This window comes from Heptranchias perlo, chromosome 22, assembly GCF_035084215.1.
Source record: "Heptranchias perlo isolate sHepPer1 chromosome 22, sHepPer1.hap1, whole genome shotgun sequence".
Taxonomy (NCBI): Eukaryota; Metazoa; Chordata; class Chondrichthyes; order Hexanchiformes; family Hexanchidae; genus Heptranchias; species Heptranchias perlo.
Window position 1 is genome coordinate 25,353,027 of NC_090346.1, and position 16,621 is coordinate 25,369,647.

Here is a 16,621-nt window from a genome sequence, read left to right on the forward strand (position 1 = left end):
GGCTCGAGGAGAGAGGGAGACTGGGGATGGGTGGTCGGGGGAGAGAAAGTGACACTGGGTTGTGGGATTGGGGCTCAAGCGGCGGTGGGGGGAGGGGTGGTGGGACCAGCATTTCCTGCAGAGCCGGGAGCAGCAGCAGCAACGTGGTGAGTGGGAGTGACACTGAGCGAGGAGCAGCCAGCAAAGGGGTAAATGAAACCTGGGGACCTCACTGGGTAACTAGTGAAAGATTGTTTCCATTGGTGTGCGAATGGGGAACTAAGGATTCTCACTGGAAGAACCAAGGGAGAAGGAAGGTTCTTGAACTGAGGCCTATTAGACCATGGGATCCTTCACCACATGTGGCTATTGAGGTAGCACCTGCACCACCAACATATCGCCCACCTGCATACAGTGCAGGAGGCACTGCAATGCCCTAAGTAGGTCAGCCAAAGTGAGTACACTTACTCATTCCCCTCCACTCCGTCTGCCACATCACCGCCCCCACCCCACATCTCCTTCTGCACTGCCAACACTACTCTGTCACATCACTCCTCACATCCACTCAAACCTCATCCTCATCTTACCTGCACTTACTCACCTCGCCAGTACTCATCCCGCCACTACCACTCAACCCAATCCTCATACAATCTCATGGCTCTATCTCATACTCACCCTCTCATGCATCTCTTTCACGGTCAGCCTCACTCAACCTGCCACTACCTGTGCTGCAGCCACAGGGCATGCATCACATATGTGCAGTAGGCAGCGTAAGGCAAACGTGTCATGAGGATGAAGGGGATGCACAAGGATGTTTGAGGGTTTGTCATGGTTTTTACTTATATTTAATTTCTGATCAACTCACATCACATATTATATTGGCACCACTACTGCCACATCTTTGTGAATCTTGTCTGGTTTGTGCAATAATGCCTTTCCCTGAGGATCACAATGAAGACCCACACCTGATGCCACCCATTGTGTCACTGCAGAGTGGGTGTAGTTGTATTTGCAGGGCTCTTTTGTGCAGACGACTGAGAGACGTCGGCGATGTCCTCGGTGGCACCCTGGAAGGATGCGGAGGAGAAGTTGTTGAGGGCAGTGGTGACTTTGACAGCGACAGGTAAGATGGTGCTCGGGCCAGCTGGGAGCAGCTCGGCATGAAGGAGGCTGCAGATGTCCACGACTACATGTCGAGTGACTCTGAGCCTCCGTGTGCACTGCTGCTCAGAGAGGTCCAGGAAGCTGAGCCTCGGTCTGTGGACCCTGTGGCGAGGGTAGTGCCCCCTGCGATGCATCTCTCTCTGCGGTTGCCCTCCCTCCTGCTGTGCAGGTGGATGTGTCACAGCACTGTGTTGTGGAGCTCCACGTGTCAGAGGTGGACGGCTTGGCCGGCGAGGCTGGTGATGCTGTTCGCCCTCTGAGGACGTCATGACTGCAGCTATGGCGGCCCCCATTCGGAAAATGTACATCTGTGGGGATCCGCAAGGTAGGTAAATGTGTCTGGACACCGGGGTAAGTGTGCAAATTGGTGGATTTGATTGTTAGGAGGAGGGTGGTGGAGGCCAAACTTTGTCCAAAGTGACAGAGTGGCCTCCTGCATTGAGTGAAGGTCTCCACCGCCCCCCCCCCCACCTGTCAAATGGACCTTTGCAGCTGCCACAGGCTGATGGCTGCAACACGTCCATGTGAACTGGGAGTGTTTCCCCCAGTACGGGAAACAGTCCCAGTTGTTTGCAAAATCCCACCCCTCCTAAAAAATCATGTTAATCAGGTCTCTAAACGACCTGAAATACCTAAATAAATACCTTAAATGGCAACCCGCCGGCTTTAATTGCCGGCGGGAGTCCCACATGCATGTGAGCACGTCGGTGGGAAACCCGGAAGTGGGCGAGTTGGAGCTGGGCTCCCGACCTGCCCCGGGATTCCCCAATTTTCGCAGCCCCCCCGCCACCAACGCACCCGATTGCGGGTGCGAAAATCGAGCCCAGGGTGTCCAAAATGGAAGCTCTTCTATTCCCCAGTGCCAACATCCTTCCCCTTGAAGGGCAGAAAATTCATTAAAAAAAAATTTTTTTAAAGTTAATTTGATTGCAATCACGAAACAAGGTTTTAACAAGATTTGTGATATGAGACATATCTTTATTTAACGCCGTGGGGAAAACAGTATTTTGCTAAAAAGAAAGCCATATCATCTTGTAAAAATATGAATACACTATAATACCTCCCAAAAACTGGTCTTTTTTTTCCCATACCAAATCTTGGATTTTACTGTGATTTTTTGCCATATTGTTGACCCACATTATATTGAGGAACCATTTGCCTCATAGAAACATAGAAAATAGGAGCAAGAATAGGCCATTCGGCCCCTCGGGCCTGCTCTGCCATTCAAAATGATCATGGCTGATCGTCTAACTCAGTACCCTGTTCCCGCTTTTTCCCCATATCCCTTGATCCCTTTAGCATTAAGAAACATATCTATCTCCTTCTTGAATACATCTAATGACTTGGTCTCCACTGCCTTCTGTGTTAGAGAATTCCACAGGTTCACCACCCTCGTTCACCAGCTTCGGTATTTACTGACCTGTAAACTTTGAAATTACTCTTTGGTTATTGCATCTGAGTTTTCCCAGATTTTTCAACAATGATAAATGTCAATCATTCTTTCGTTTGATGAAGCAATCATATTTGGTATATTCATTTCCCTGAGAATGAGCTTCATATATTTTTCTTTCAAACAATAAGAACATCACAGTCCGACTGAATGTATTACTGTTGTAATCACGTTTTCTTTTTGCTGTGTTTATATTTTAGTTTTTGTGTTTAATTACAGTAAGGCAAGGGTAGCCCGCAACCAAGGTTTTATTGGGTCATTCACCCATACATAATGCTGGTTTGCCTGCCTTTAATCATTACTGTCAGTTAATTCAAAAAAATAGTCAATTCATTCAATGTGAAATGAGCCTGGTTGTGATATTTTCCAATCTGAGAATTAATCAAGGTTGTACTGTAATAACTGCACTTAATGCAGGCATTGGGATAAGTAGCTGTATAATTTATTTGATTAATGGGCAAAAGTATCAAAATAGCTTTTGTTTTATTAGTCATAATTAGTGTGTGCAGTCCCACTACAGCATGTGCTGTACTAGTATTTCCTTTAACTATTTTAATTGAGGTACCAGTATTTTCTTTAAACATTTCAACTAGGGAGAAGTTTGATAAAAGTCCTTCTCGTAATGAATGGCACCAAAATACAAATTTATAGATTTTTCTTGCACTGAATTAGTGGGGTGCATGTAACATACCAATATAGTAAAAACTATAAAATTTATATTTTTACATTTGTTGATTGTTTCCTTTGAATACAAAAGTGAATTTTTCATATATATAATTTGTATAAATGTTGTTAAGAGTTAATCATAATCATGTGGCACAACTTTTCCCTGTTACTGTAATGTATTGATCTGTTTTGTGTTTTATTTCTGATGTGAGCAGAGTATAATGATCACAGGTTGGAACCAGTTAGGGCATGCTGTGCTAATGAAGATTGTTTGAATTTCCAGTCCTGAGAAAGGATCTTAGATCTGAAATGTCAATGGACAGACTTCTATTTCTCCACAGATACTGCCTGACCTGTTGAGTATCTCCGTTTTTTTGTTTTTGTTTTCAGATTTCCAGCATCTGCTTTATTTTCCTTTTTGGGAGATTGTTTGAATTGTTTTCAGCATTGTGTTTGAACTGCTCTGAATTACATCACTCCGGAGCTTTACTCAGTACAGTTACAACAACAACTTGCATTGGCTGGTGGGTTTACCTATATGACAAGTCACTGCACAGAGTAATTCACTGCACGAGAAAGTATTTCCACACATTTCTGAGAGGCATGATAAAAGTGCTATATAAATGCAAATCTTTTTTTATTACAACGATGCATGATTAATCAACCTATAGAATATCACAGCTACGGTATCTAAAATTAGATTTGAAAGAAAAGTAATGTCTCACTGTAGTTATGCAGTGATTGCATAATAATGAAGTCAAGGGGGTCAAGGCTTGAGGGATAATTTTCCAGCTTCGTGCTACCCACAAGGAGCCTCATTCATCTGCTGTTCCTATCAGGAAATTGTGGGCATATTTTAAATGAATGGATTTAAAATTGTGGGTGGTACGCCTGCAATTTGTAACAGGTTAGCTGGAGGGTAAAGCTCCCCACTGGTAGCACGATCTTGGAAAATCAGCCCCGTAGTGCTATTTTAAATAATTGTACAACAGCTTTCCATACCATTATATTTAACTCATTTTTGATGGCTTAAATTCTATTAAATGAGTAAAATAATGCCTTTAAAGCTTCTGGGCCTAAAAATTGGATTGTACCCAAATCAGGGCAAGTACGCTGCACGCTCCTAAAGAAGGTGGTAGGACCACCAGTGAGCTGCAGCCTCCAATCACAGTCCCAGAGGCAGCTCACCGGTCACGTGAGGCACCAAGATCAGATGACCCGGTCGCCGGCCAAGATCGTAAGGAATGTCTGGGAGGGGGGATAGCAGTGGTTGGTAGCGGCACGCAAATTTAATGTGGAGCCAGAAGGTGCACTCCTGCTCCCCGTGGCTCCACAATAAGGCAAGTTAAAAGAATTAACACTTACCTTTCCGGTGACTGCCGGTTTGGCTGCCAAGCACAAAAGTGCATGATGTGGTCAGTCGCAAACAAATTTTGTAAAGGGGGCTTCAAACAGGCCTTAGGCCCTTTGCACGTGCAAAGAGGAGACCTTACGCCCTCTGCGCGCTCTGGCTAACTATGCAGGAGTAACTACGCGGGTACGGTAGCATAGTGGTTATGTTACTGGGCTAGTAATCCAGAGGCCTGGACTAAAATCCAGAGTCATGAGTTGAAATCCCGCCACGGCAGCTGGCGAATTTAAATTCAATTAATTAATTAAATTCAATTAATTAAAATAAAAATCTGGAATTAAAATACTAGTATCAGTAATGATGGCCATGAAACTACCGGATTGTCGTAAAAACCCATCTGGTTCACTAATGTCCTTTAGGGAAGGAAGCCTGCCGCCCTTACCCGGTCTGGCCTATATGTGACTCCAGACCCACAGCAATGTGGTTGATTCTTAATTGCCCTCTGAAATGGCCGAGCAAGCCACTCAGTTGTAAAATCTCGCTACGAAAAGTCATAATAAGAATAAAACCGGACGGACCACCCGACATCGGACCACTAGGCACCGGACACGACAACGGCAAAACACCAAGCCCAGTCGACCCTGCAAGGTCCTCCTTACTAACATCTGGGGACTTGTGCCAAAATTGGGAGAGCTGTCCCACAGACTAGTCAAGCAACAGCCTGACATAGCCATACTCACAGAATCATATCTTTCAGCCAACGTCCCAGACTCTTCCATCACCATCCCTGGGTATGTCCTGTCCCACCGGCAGGACAGACCCACCAGAGGTGGCGGTACAGTGATATACAGTCAGGAGGGAGTGGCCCTGGGAGTCCTCAACATTGACTCTGGACCCCATGAAATCTCATGGCATCAGGTCAAACATGGGCAAGGAAACCTCCTGCTGATGACCACCTACCGTCCTCCCTCAGCTGATGAATCAGTCCTCCTCCATGTTGAACACCACTTGGAGGAAGCACTGAGGGTAGCAAGGGCACAAAATGTACTCTGGGTGGGGGACTTCAATGTCCATCACCAAGAGTGGCTCGGGAGCACCACTACTGACCGAGCTGGCCGAGTCCTGAAGGACATAGCTGCTAGACTGGGCCTGCGGCAGGTGGTGAGCGAACCAACACGAGGGAAAAACTTACTTGACCTTGTCCTCATCAATCTATCTGTCCATGACAGTATTGGTAGGAGTGACCACCGCACAGTCCTCGTGGAGATGAAATCCCGTCTTCGCACTGAGGACACCATCCAACGTGTTGTGTGGCACTACCACCGTGCTAAATGGGATAGATTCAGAACAGATCTAGCAGCTCAAAACTGGGCATCCATGAGGCGCTGTGGGCCATCAGCAGCAGCAGCAGAATTGTATTCCACCACAATCTGTAACCTTATGGCCCGGCATATTCCTCACTCTACCATTACCAACAAGCCAGGGGATCAACCATGGTTCAATGAGGAGTGTAGAAGAGCATGCAGGAGCAGCACCAGGCGTACCTAAAAATGAGGTGCCAACCTGGTGAAGCTACAACTCAGGACTACATGCATGCTAAACAGCGGAAGCAACATGCTATCGACAGAGCTAAGCGATTCCACAACCAACGGATCAGATCAAAGCTCTGCAGTCCTGCCACATCCAGTCGTGAATGTTGGTGGACAATTAAACAACTAACGGGAGGAGGAGGCTCTGAAAACATCCCCATTCTCAATGATGGCGGAGTCCAGCACGTGAGTGCAAAAGACAAGGCTGAAGCGTTTGCAACCATCTTCAGCCAGAAGTGCCGAGTGGATAATCCATCTCAGCCTCCTCCCGATATCCCCACCATCACGGAAGCCAGTCTTCGGCCAATTCGATTCACTCCACGTGATATCAAGAAACGGCTGAGTGCACTGGATACAGCAAAGGCTATGGGCCCCGACAATATCCCAGCTGTAGTGCTGAAGACTTGTGCTCCAGAACTAGCTGCGCCTCTAGCCAAGCTGTTCCAGTACAGCTACAACACTGGCATCCACCCGACAATGTGGAAAATTGCCCAGGTGTGTCCTGTCCACAAAAAGCAGGACAAATCCGATCCGGCCAATTACCGCCCCATCAGTCTACTCTCAATCATCAGCAAAGTGATGGAAGGTGTCGTCGACAGTGCTATCAAGCGGCACTTACTCACCAATAACCTGCTCACCGATGCTCAGTTTGGGTTCCGCCAGGACCACTCGGCTCCAGACCTCATTGCAGCCTTGGTCCAAACATGGACCAAAGAGCTGAATTCCAGAGGTGAGGTGAGAGTGACTGCCCTTGACATCAAGGCAGCATTTGACCGAGTGTGGCACCAAGGAGCCCTAGTAAAATTGAAGTAAATGGGAATCAGGGGGAAAACTCTCCAGTGGCTGGAGTCATACCTAGCACAAAGGAAGATGGTAGTGGTTGTTGGAGGCCAAGCATCTCAGCCCCAGGGCATTGCTGCAGGAGTTCCTCAGGGCAGTGTCCTAGGCCCAACCATCTTCAGCTGCTTCATCAATGACCTTCCCTCCATCATAAGGTCAGAAATGGGGATGTTCGCTGATGACTGCACAGTGTTCAGTTCCATTCGCAACCCCTCAGATAATGAAGCAGTCCGAGCCCGCATGCAGCAAGACCTGGACAACATCCAGGCTTGGGCTGATAAGTGGCAAGTAACATTCGCGCCAGATAAGTGCCAGGCAATGACCATCTCCAACAAGAGAGAGTCTAACCACCTCCCCTTGACATTCAACAGCATTACCATCGCCGAATCCCCCACCATCAACATCCTGGGGGTCACCATTGACCAGAAACTTAACTGGACCAGCCATATAAATACTGTGGCTACGAGAGCAGGTCAGAGGCTGGGTATTCTGCGGCGAGTGACTCACCTCCTGACTCCCCAAAGCCTTTCCACCATCTACAAGGCACAAGTCAGGAGTGTGATGGAATACTCTCCACTTGCCTGGATGAGTGCAGCTCCAACAACACTCAAGAAGCTCGACACCATCCAAGATAAAGCAGCCCGCTTGATTGGCACCCCATCCACCACCCTAAACATTCACTCCCTTCACCACCGGCGCACTGTGGCTGCAGTGTGCACCATCCACAGGATGCACTGCAGCAACTCGCCAAGGCTTCTTCGACAGCACCTCCCAAACCCGCGACCTCTACCACCTAGAAGGACAAGGGCAGCAGGCGCATGGGAACAACACCACCTGCACGTTCCCCTCCAAGTCACACACCATCCCGACTTGGAAATATATCGCCGTTCCTTCATTGTCGCTGGGTCAAAATCCTGGAACTCCCTTCCTAACAGCACTGTGGGAGAACCGTCACCACACGGACTGCAGCGGTTCAAGAAGGCGGCTCACCACCACCTTCTCAAGGGCAATTAGGGATGGGCAATAAATGCCGGCCTTACCAGCGACGCCCACATCCCGTGAACGAATAAAAAAAAAAGTATGGTGGGCGGCACACTTCCGGCACTACCACCATATTGGACCCTTAGGTGGCTGTTTTATGCCTGTAAAATGGGCGCAGTGCAATCAACTTTCTAGGCCCTGGTGTCCTGAGAATATTGCCTTATGTTTGACACTTGCAACAGACAATGATATATATATATATAACATTCCGGGTATTACTAATTTTCTGCAGCATGCAACCAAAACTGTACAAGTCGTATATGACATATGTATGAAAACATGGCCTTTGCATAAGTGGTGTTAGCGTAAATCAAGATTAATGATGTAAAAGCTACTGAAAATCTGTATTTCAAAGGTATAAAAAAGCATGACAACCATTTTAAAGTTGAGAAGGTAGCTGCGTTCACTACGGAGTGTCCAGTCCTTCTCCCAAAGCTTTGTCCAAAAAACTGCATGTTGAATCTTTAAGTCTGACTCCGAGTGGTGATTTTTCCCACAACAAGTGGTGTCAGGAATATCGTCACTGTTCCACAAGTGAGTCTTCTGATAATGTCAGCTGCTTCCCAAGACTGCCAGAATTCTCAAGGGAGGAAATTAGCAATAAAGATATGTGGGAGTGGGCAAAGTGCCAGATTCAGCTCTTGTGTTATTTTGGCCAAAGAAATGATTTGTAAAATAGCATTCCATATGAAAATTGAGAGTTTATTTTAAACAAATTACACACAAAACACTGCTTGAAATAAAACTCTCAATGACTTATTAGCCTGAAAAGTACATACCAATTTACTGTAGTATGATGCTCTTTTTAAGTAAATTGTTAGGGATTGGTCCTTAAACATTTTTTTTGTGCTAAATACTTTTCAGAGTTGCATGCATTCTTCGTAGAACAACATCAACTTGCATTTCTTTAGAATCTTTAACATAGAAAAGGAACATCAGCGAGGTGTGAGGAACAAGTGCACACCAAGCCAAAGGAGGAGATATTAGGGGAGATGGCCATATGCTTGGTCAAAGAGGTGGGTTTTAAGCAGGATGTTAAAGGAGGGGAGGGAGGTGGAGAGGTAGAATGGTTTAGGGATGGAATTTCAGAGTGTGGGGCCTAGGCACCTGAAGGCACAGGTGCTAATGATGGGATGACGGGAGGGGGGGATGCACAAGAGGGTACGGAAATTGTGGCGAGGGCCAAAGACAATGGCTTTGTCTTTCCAATGTTTAGCTGGTGTTAATTGCTGCTCATCTAAGACTAGATGTTGGATAAGCAGTGGAGGGGCCGAGAGAAGTGGTGGAGGGGTAAGGCTGGGTACCATCAACTTATGGGAGCTGACTCATTGTTTGTGGATGATGTTGCCAAGGGGTAGCATGTAGATGAGGAACAAGCTAAGGTTGGGACCTTGGGGAACTCCTGAGATGACGGTGCAGGGGTGGAAAAAGATGTGTTGGAGGAGGTAGGTGTGGTCAAACGTGTTAGAATTGCAGAGAGAACAAGGTGGGATAATGCATCATAATCACACTTACAGAGAATGTTGTTTGTGACTTTCGTTAAGGCTGTTTCAGTGCTGTGGGAGGGGTGGAAAACTGAAAGGAGCGATTCAAGCAGGTAGTTTCAGGAGATACGGGCACTGATCTGGGAGGCAACAATATGTTCAAGGACTTTAGAGAGAAAAGGGAGGTGAGAGAAAGGGTAACAGTTTGCAAGGACAGGTAAGCTGAAAATGTTTTTTTTTCAGGAAAGGTTTTGAAAGAGAGGGACAGGACCTGTGAAGAGAGATCCATTTACAGTATCAGCTAGCATCATAGCCAGGAAAGAGATGTTGAATAATCAGCAGTTGAGTAGTAATGGAGTCAAGCAAGCAGTAGGTGGATCTCCACACCATTATCTCTGGAGTCCCCCCCAAGGATCTATCCTTGGCCCCCTCCTCTTCCTCATCTACATGCTGCCTCTTGGCAGCATCATCTAAAGCTGGAGGTCAGCTTCCTTAAGTAGGCTGATAACATTCAGTTTTGTCGCTCCACCACATCTCTCAACTCCTCCACTGCTACTGTGCTGTCAAGACGTCTAGTCTTGGATGAGCCACAATTTCCTCCAGTTAAACATTGGTAGGATAGAAGTCATGGAATGTTTACAACCATGACATTCTACTCAACCCTGAGCTGAGTTTCCAACCCTATAAACTCTCCATGACAAAAACCACCTACTTCCACCACCGTAATGTTGCCCGTCTCTACCCCTGCGTCAGCCCATCTGCCATGCCTATGTCACCTCCATACTTGATGATTCCAACGCTCTTGTGCCTGCCTCCTTTCTTCCACCCTCCATAATCTTCATCACATCCAAAACTCTGCTACCCGTATTCTATATTCTATTCCACACCAAGTTCTGCTCACCTGTTACCCCGTTCTTGCTAACCTACATTGGTTCGCGATCTGTAACACGTCCAATTTAAAAGTCTCATCCTTGTGTTTAAATCCCTTTATGGCCTCACCTCTCCCTATCTTTCTAACCTCCTCCAGCCCTACAACCCCGCCGGAGCTTTGCGTTCCTCCCACTTTGGCCTCTTATTATACAATGGTTACAGCAGAGAAGGAGGCCATTCAGCCCTTCAAGCCCCTGCCAGTTCTTTGTAAAAGCAATTCAGTTAGTCCCATTCCCCTTTTCTTTCCCTGTAGCCCTGCAATTTTTTCCCTTTTAAGTATTTATCCAGTTCCTTTTTGAAAACTACAATTGAATCTGCTTCTACCATCCTTTAAGGCAACGCATTCCAGATCATAACCACTCGCTGCATAAAAAAAGTTTTTCCTCATGTCGCCTTTGGCAATAGAAGCAATCACCTAAAATCTATGTCCTCTGGTTCTCAACCCTTCTGCCAATGGGAACAGTTTCTCTTTATCTAAACCCTTCATGATTTTGAACATTTCTATCAAATCTCCTCTCAACCTTCTCTGCTCTAAGGAGAACAATCCCAGCTTCTCCATTCTATCCACGTAACTGAAGTCCCTCATCCCTGTATTCTCCCCCCCCACCTTTGCCACACCGCTGATGGACGTGCCTTCCGCTGTCTAGGCCCTACACTCTGGAATTCCCTCCCTAAACCTCAATGTCTCTCCACCTCCTTCTCCTTTTAGACCCTCTTTAAAACACACCTAGTTTCTTCTTCTTTGGCTCGGTGTTCATTTTTGGCTGATCATGCTTCTGTGAAGTGCCTTAGGATGTTTTTGTACGTTAATGGTCATGTATAAATGCAAGTTGTTGTTTGTTTTGAGGAGGGTTGAGCTTTGCTAGTGACTCAACAACAATGTCCCTAATTCATTGAAATTTCTTGAGCGGTAACTAAACTAGTGAATGACAGCTATCCAATGGATGTAACGTACTTGGTTTTTCATAAGGTATTTGATAAAATTCAACACGTAAAGCTTTTAATAAAGGTTTGCACGCAGAAATGAATGAAAACTTAGCTAGTTACAGTGAAAACTGGCTTAGTAATAGGAAACAGAAGACTAACTCTAATGGATGAATAGTGGAATTGTGTCGAATCCTGGGTGCTCCTTGGAGGCTGAAAGCCTTGTGATGATTACATAACTAGCTTATAAAGAGATACTGTAGGAAGGACCAAGGAGAGGTGGCCAGGAGAGTGTTGTCACTTTGAAACTAGTTTTCCTGGTAAACTTTATTGTTGGAGGCAATCTTCATAGGCACCAGATTCCAGATTAAACAAGGGCTCAGCTCCCTGTCGGACAAACATTTATGAGTCTGGACAATAAATGTTGATAGGGTATTCAGTCATGTTTCACATTGCAGCTGAGCCAGATTTTGTCCACACCTGTCATCCACATATATGCACTTTCCAACAGAACTTACTGGATAGTACCCAAAATTGGGAATCCTTTTTTACCTTGTCTCGGGACACTAAGGCCAATTGCAATGTCAGCATCACTCATAAAGGTGAAGACTGAAATAAATGTTTTAAAATGCTTTAAAGAAACAAAATGGAGATGTGTGCCATAAAACTATGCCCACTGCAGGTGCCTGAGTCACATGTTCAAAATATGTGGTGTGAGAAGACTCTTTAACGGTACCTTTTTAAAATATATTAAAATTGCTGAGCAGGTCGTAAGGTTCCATTTTAAAAAGCATTGAATATCCTTCTGTCAGGCCCCATCAATGCGATACAAACATTGTAAAACTGTCAACCTGTACCTGCAGTCCCAGTTACATTTAGGTGATGCCATAAATTGCCATTTTCCAGCCTAAATGTTTAACGTAATGTTAGTAGGAAAGCATGAAATGAGATTGTAAACTTGTTTCTGTGAATCCTCATGAACCTGAACATGTTAACTACCTCTTGCCTTTGGGGCAAAGGAAAATATAGCTTACCCATCTTTCCCCCTGCCCTGCATGGAGATAAATATCCAAGATAGTTCTCCTTGTGCAGTTAGTTTCTCTGCCTTTGCCTTTCATTTCCCACTGCCCTTTCCTCCCACTCTCCCCCTCCCCCTTCCCTCTCTCTGTCTGCCTTCCACTTTTTCACCCTCTTTTCCTCCCTCTTCCCCCCCAGCATCCTCCCTTATCTTAGTTTAATTATTCCCCTGCCCTCTAACCATTCATGACCCAAATACTACATTTGGCGAATTCAACTTCGGTGAGAACGCAAAATGGAGTGGCAGATCGGCTGCTTGATTTTCCTTTCCACTGACTTTGGGCAGGTGTATAATGGGCAGCCAATCTGCTATCACCTGTTTTGCGCCTTTGCCGAAGTTGAATTTCACCCTCCTAGTTATAACTCCGTGTGCAACACTACAGTAAATAAGCCAGTACCTTTTTAAATTTCTAAAGTATATGTTGGTGAAAACTAATTTGTTGTCCTCTTTCAAATATCTTGCTGTATGTTGCGGATGTATAATGGATGAATTATACTTTAAACATCAGTGCTTCTTTATGCATGTCTGATGTTTTGTCATGTCTGTTTTAATTTGATAGGTGGGTCGGTGGGAACACAGAACAAGATCTCTCACTAAGTTGTTTGGTTCCCCTTTCACTGCATGCTACTTTGTAGCAGTTATCATTCTATTGCTGAACTTCCACAGGAGTTACAGGTGAGGCAACAACCCACAGTTACTTGTAAAAATATGAGTAGTGTTCTTTACATGTTAGCACAAAAGATCTGGAGGATAAATGGTTAGGATGCAAATATATAATTTTACAAACAAGGACCTAGAGGTTCCATTTGCCTATACAAATGTGTTTAGCATTAAATACGCATTTTGTAGGTAAAGTCACAAATAAGGCATTTGTATTGTATTAAATTTAAAGGAACCATTGGATTTTGTGCAAAAACATTTTAGTGTTATGTGAGCATGGATTGTAATGTACGGTAGTTTCTATTGTTGGAAAACCAATCAAAGTGTAAATCGCTAGATTTCAACAAAGATTGCTTCCTATTATGTAGGCTTCAACGTGTCAGAGCTTCACTGTTCAAACCTTGGATTCAAAACTTCAATTTTCATGCCTGGAAATCTGAGGTTTGCATTTGAAATTATCAACAATATGTCAGTGCTACAGGTAGCTTCAGATGTTGTCTGCTTGAATACTTATTGCCGCACTTATCCTGGAACAGTCAGCCCATGGCTCTAAATGAAATGAATTGGGCAAAATTGAAATTGACCCAATTCAGATTTGTTCAAATTTAAAAATTACTTTGCAACTCTTTGGCTTGTGTGCACAGTATCTACACAGTTCTTGTTCGTGCTAGAAAATGAATGGAATTGAAGACTTTCCCATTGGAAACAGTATTGTTTAATTAATTGGGTTTTCCTTTACTTATCTGATATATTGATATTATGTACAGTTTAAAGATCAATAGGGCTTTTAGAAGGGAATTGCCACCCATTCTAGATCTGAATGCCAGTTCAAACCAGCACATAAAGGAAAACTGAACATGACAAAGAAACCTTTGATCTTCCCTTATTATTTGAAAAATATCTTTCTACAGCATTAGTATGGTGCAATAGATTACCATGCATTTACCTTGGAGTCTTTTGTTTAAATCGAGCTTGGTCTGATGGGATGAAAGTTCCAAGGTGAGTGCAGGTATATAGTACAAAACCATCGACAATACAGCATTGATTAAGAATTTTTATGGAGGACTTTGGTCCCTGTGCTACTAGGACTATTTGAATAAAATATCTGTAAAGCAACTAGTCAGTGTTGAATAGTGCACATTGTAATATTAAATTTGATATCCTTTAGTTTCGGTTGATGAACTTTGAGAGTAAAGAAAACCTTTCCACAAATTTATCTTTTTGGAAGTTTTATCTTTTGTTCACCTTCCTCGATTCTCTTTCCATTTGATAAAGTACAATTTCTATTAATATATGAGCTCCACTCAGTGGGTTGAATAGAATCCATAAAATACAAACTGTACTTTGTCGTATGGAAAGTACAAGTTTGATAGGATGAATAGTCTTTTGTTTTCTTATGATAGCAACTAACGTTTTCATCACGTTTTGACAATATATGAAGTACTTCCAAATCTGTTAAGATAAAAGTTATCAAAAAACATAGAGCCCTTTGAATTTTGAGCAGCTACAGTTGCAATGTAGAGGTTACCTTTTTTTCTATTCAAATTACAGGGGTCAATTTTCAGATGTCCTGCACAGTGGATGGGCACTGGGCGGAGCGATCTCACTGCCTGCCTGATGGCACTACCAAACGGCCAGAACTGTTTTCATGGTCGGGCCTCATTTTAATATAATCGGCAAGCTGCCAGCACTCTAAGTGCTGATGGGCCGTTGGGAGGAAGAATGGGAAATCCAGCAGCTCCCCTGCAGAGCCGAGCTGCAAATCTTTGCTTACAGCAGGGGACGGCAATCTGGGGGGATCGGGAGCAGGCTGTAAAGTAAGTGCCACGACCTTTTTGAAGTGACCTGCAGCGCTCCCTTTAAAGACATGCACACTCCACCCATTGGTTCCTGAAAATTGTTTTGGGGTCCTATAACCGGCATAGGACCCCGATTTAAATAAGGGCCCCACCTGTTTCGAGTGGGAGTGCTGGCTGCTCATTTCAAGGCCCGCCTGAATGTCAAGTCATGTGGGTTTCAGACAGCCAATGGTCGGTATGTTTCTTATTAAAAAAAAATTATTTCATCTGCCTACTGTCCCATTTACCAGTGTGAAAAGAGCATTTGTCAGAAAAAAATCATCCTCACAGCATATCTAGTAAGATTGATTCACAAATCTGATCAGCTCGTTGTTTTACACGTCTTGCTAATTATTATTTGCATAAAGAAAAACATATTGGTATTAACAGCAATGAAAATCCTCAATGTCTGATAATTGAGCCCAGACTGCCACTAGAACTATGCGGTTTAATGCCTGTTAAAATAGCACATGAAGAAATTTCATATGACCATGTTAAGCACTGATAAGCTAATACCACCCCACTTTTTTTGTTTTCTTTCTCCGCCCGCCACCCCCCCCCCCCCCCCCACCAAGATCACCTGCAGGGCACACCATTTCTCCAATGCCATAGTGACAGGTGACCTGCTTCTGTATGGGTTGAATCACCCGATTTCCTTTCCTTCCCTGATCTGTTTGATACATCCTCAAATATAGATGTCTCCAGTTGAGAATAGGAATGTGAAAAATTGTAATTACAACCTGTATACAATAAACAGCATTAATGCATTTTATTTGGAATTGAAAATCAATCACGCATCTTTTACACCGAATTGAATTGCAAGTTAGATTACTTTAAACAGGGTAGCGCCTTTGTTAAAATATTGGATAGAACAATTTCATCGAAATGCATCAGCGCACTACTGCTAGTATCAGTGATTTTAAAGTACTAAGTACGTGAAAACTGTACTTCCATGTCAGTAAATGCAATCCAATTTCTTTCTAGCTCTTAAATAATTAATTACACCGTTTGTTGAGCTAGGCACATGGTTCCTGATGAATCATCAGGGTAAAGGTTAATTCCATGGCCTGTTTAATTGGTTCTGAGAATGGAGAGGGTTTAGGTCACATGCTGCTAAAATCATAGAACTCTCATAATGATCTCGTAATGGAAAATCATTACTTAAAAGATTTTTCTTTTTAATACAGAGTTGAGAGATCAGCGAGTGCAGAAATCAGCACGAATGATGATTCTGGAACATAGTTATGGGTCTAAGTTATGAAGACAGATTCACAGAACTGAACTTCTTTTCACTGGAGAAAAGAACAAACAAACAAATGAAAGGAAGGGCAACAAAAGACTATCAGGTCCATCAATTCTCACCCTATCTGTTAGACAGATGAGCTTGTACATCAGGTTCCCCAATAACTTGTAGTCATAATTCTTGTGGGGAAGTCAAAAAAAGGAGCGAAAAGCTTGTGGCCAATTTCAGGAAAAAATTTGAGAAAGAAAGGCAATTCCCAGCAAGAGGTTTCTCGAGAATGAGATGAGGCAAAAATGGAGTGAGTTCACAGAGTAAGTAAGCAGAGTTTGGTGTTAACAGGAGTCAAGGTAAATGCTATCCATATTTTTAAGTTAGTTAATTAAA

General features: G+C 44.1%; 1 protein-coding gene across 1 annotated transcript in view; it reads left to right on the forward strand.

The window, feature by feature from the left end:
* The window catches only part of pemt (phosphatidylethanolamine N-methyltransferase), a 107,055-nt gene that overhangs the window by 36,682 nt on the left and 53,752 nt on the right, over window positions 1-16,621 (forward strand). The window contains exon 3 of the mRNA XM_068003163.1: window positions 13,056-13,171. Coding sequence (XP_067859264.1) covers window positions 13,056-13,171 — 116 coding nt within the window. The remainder of the gene's footprint in view (window positions 1-13,055; window positions 13,172-16,621) is intronic.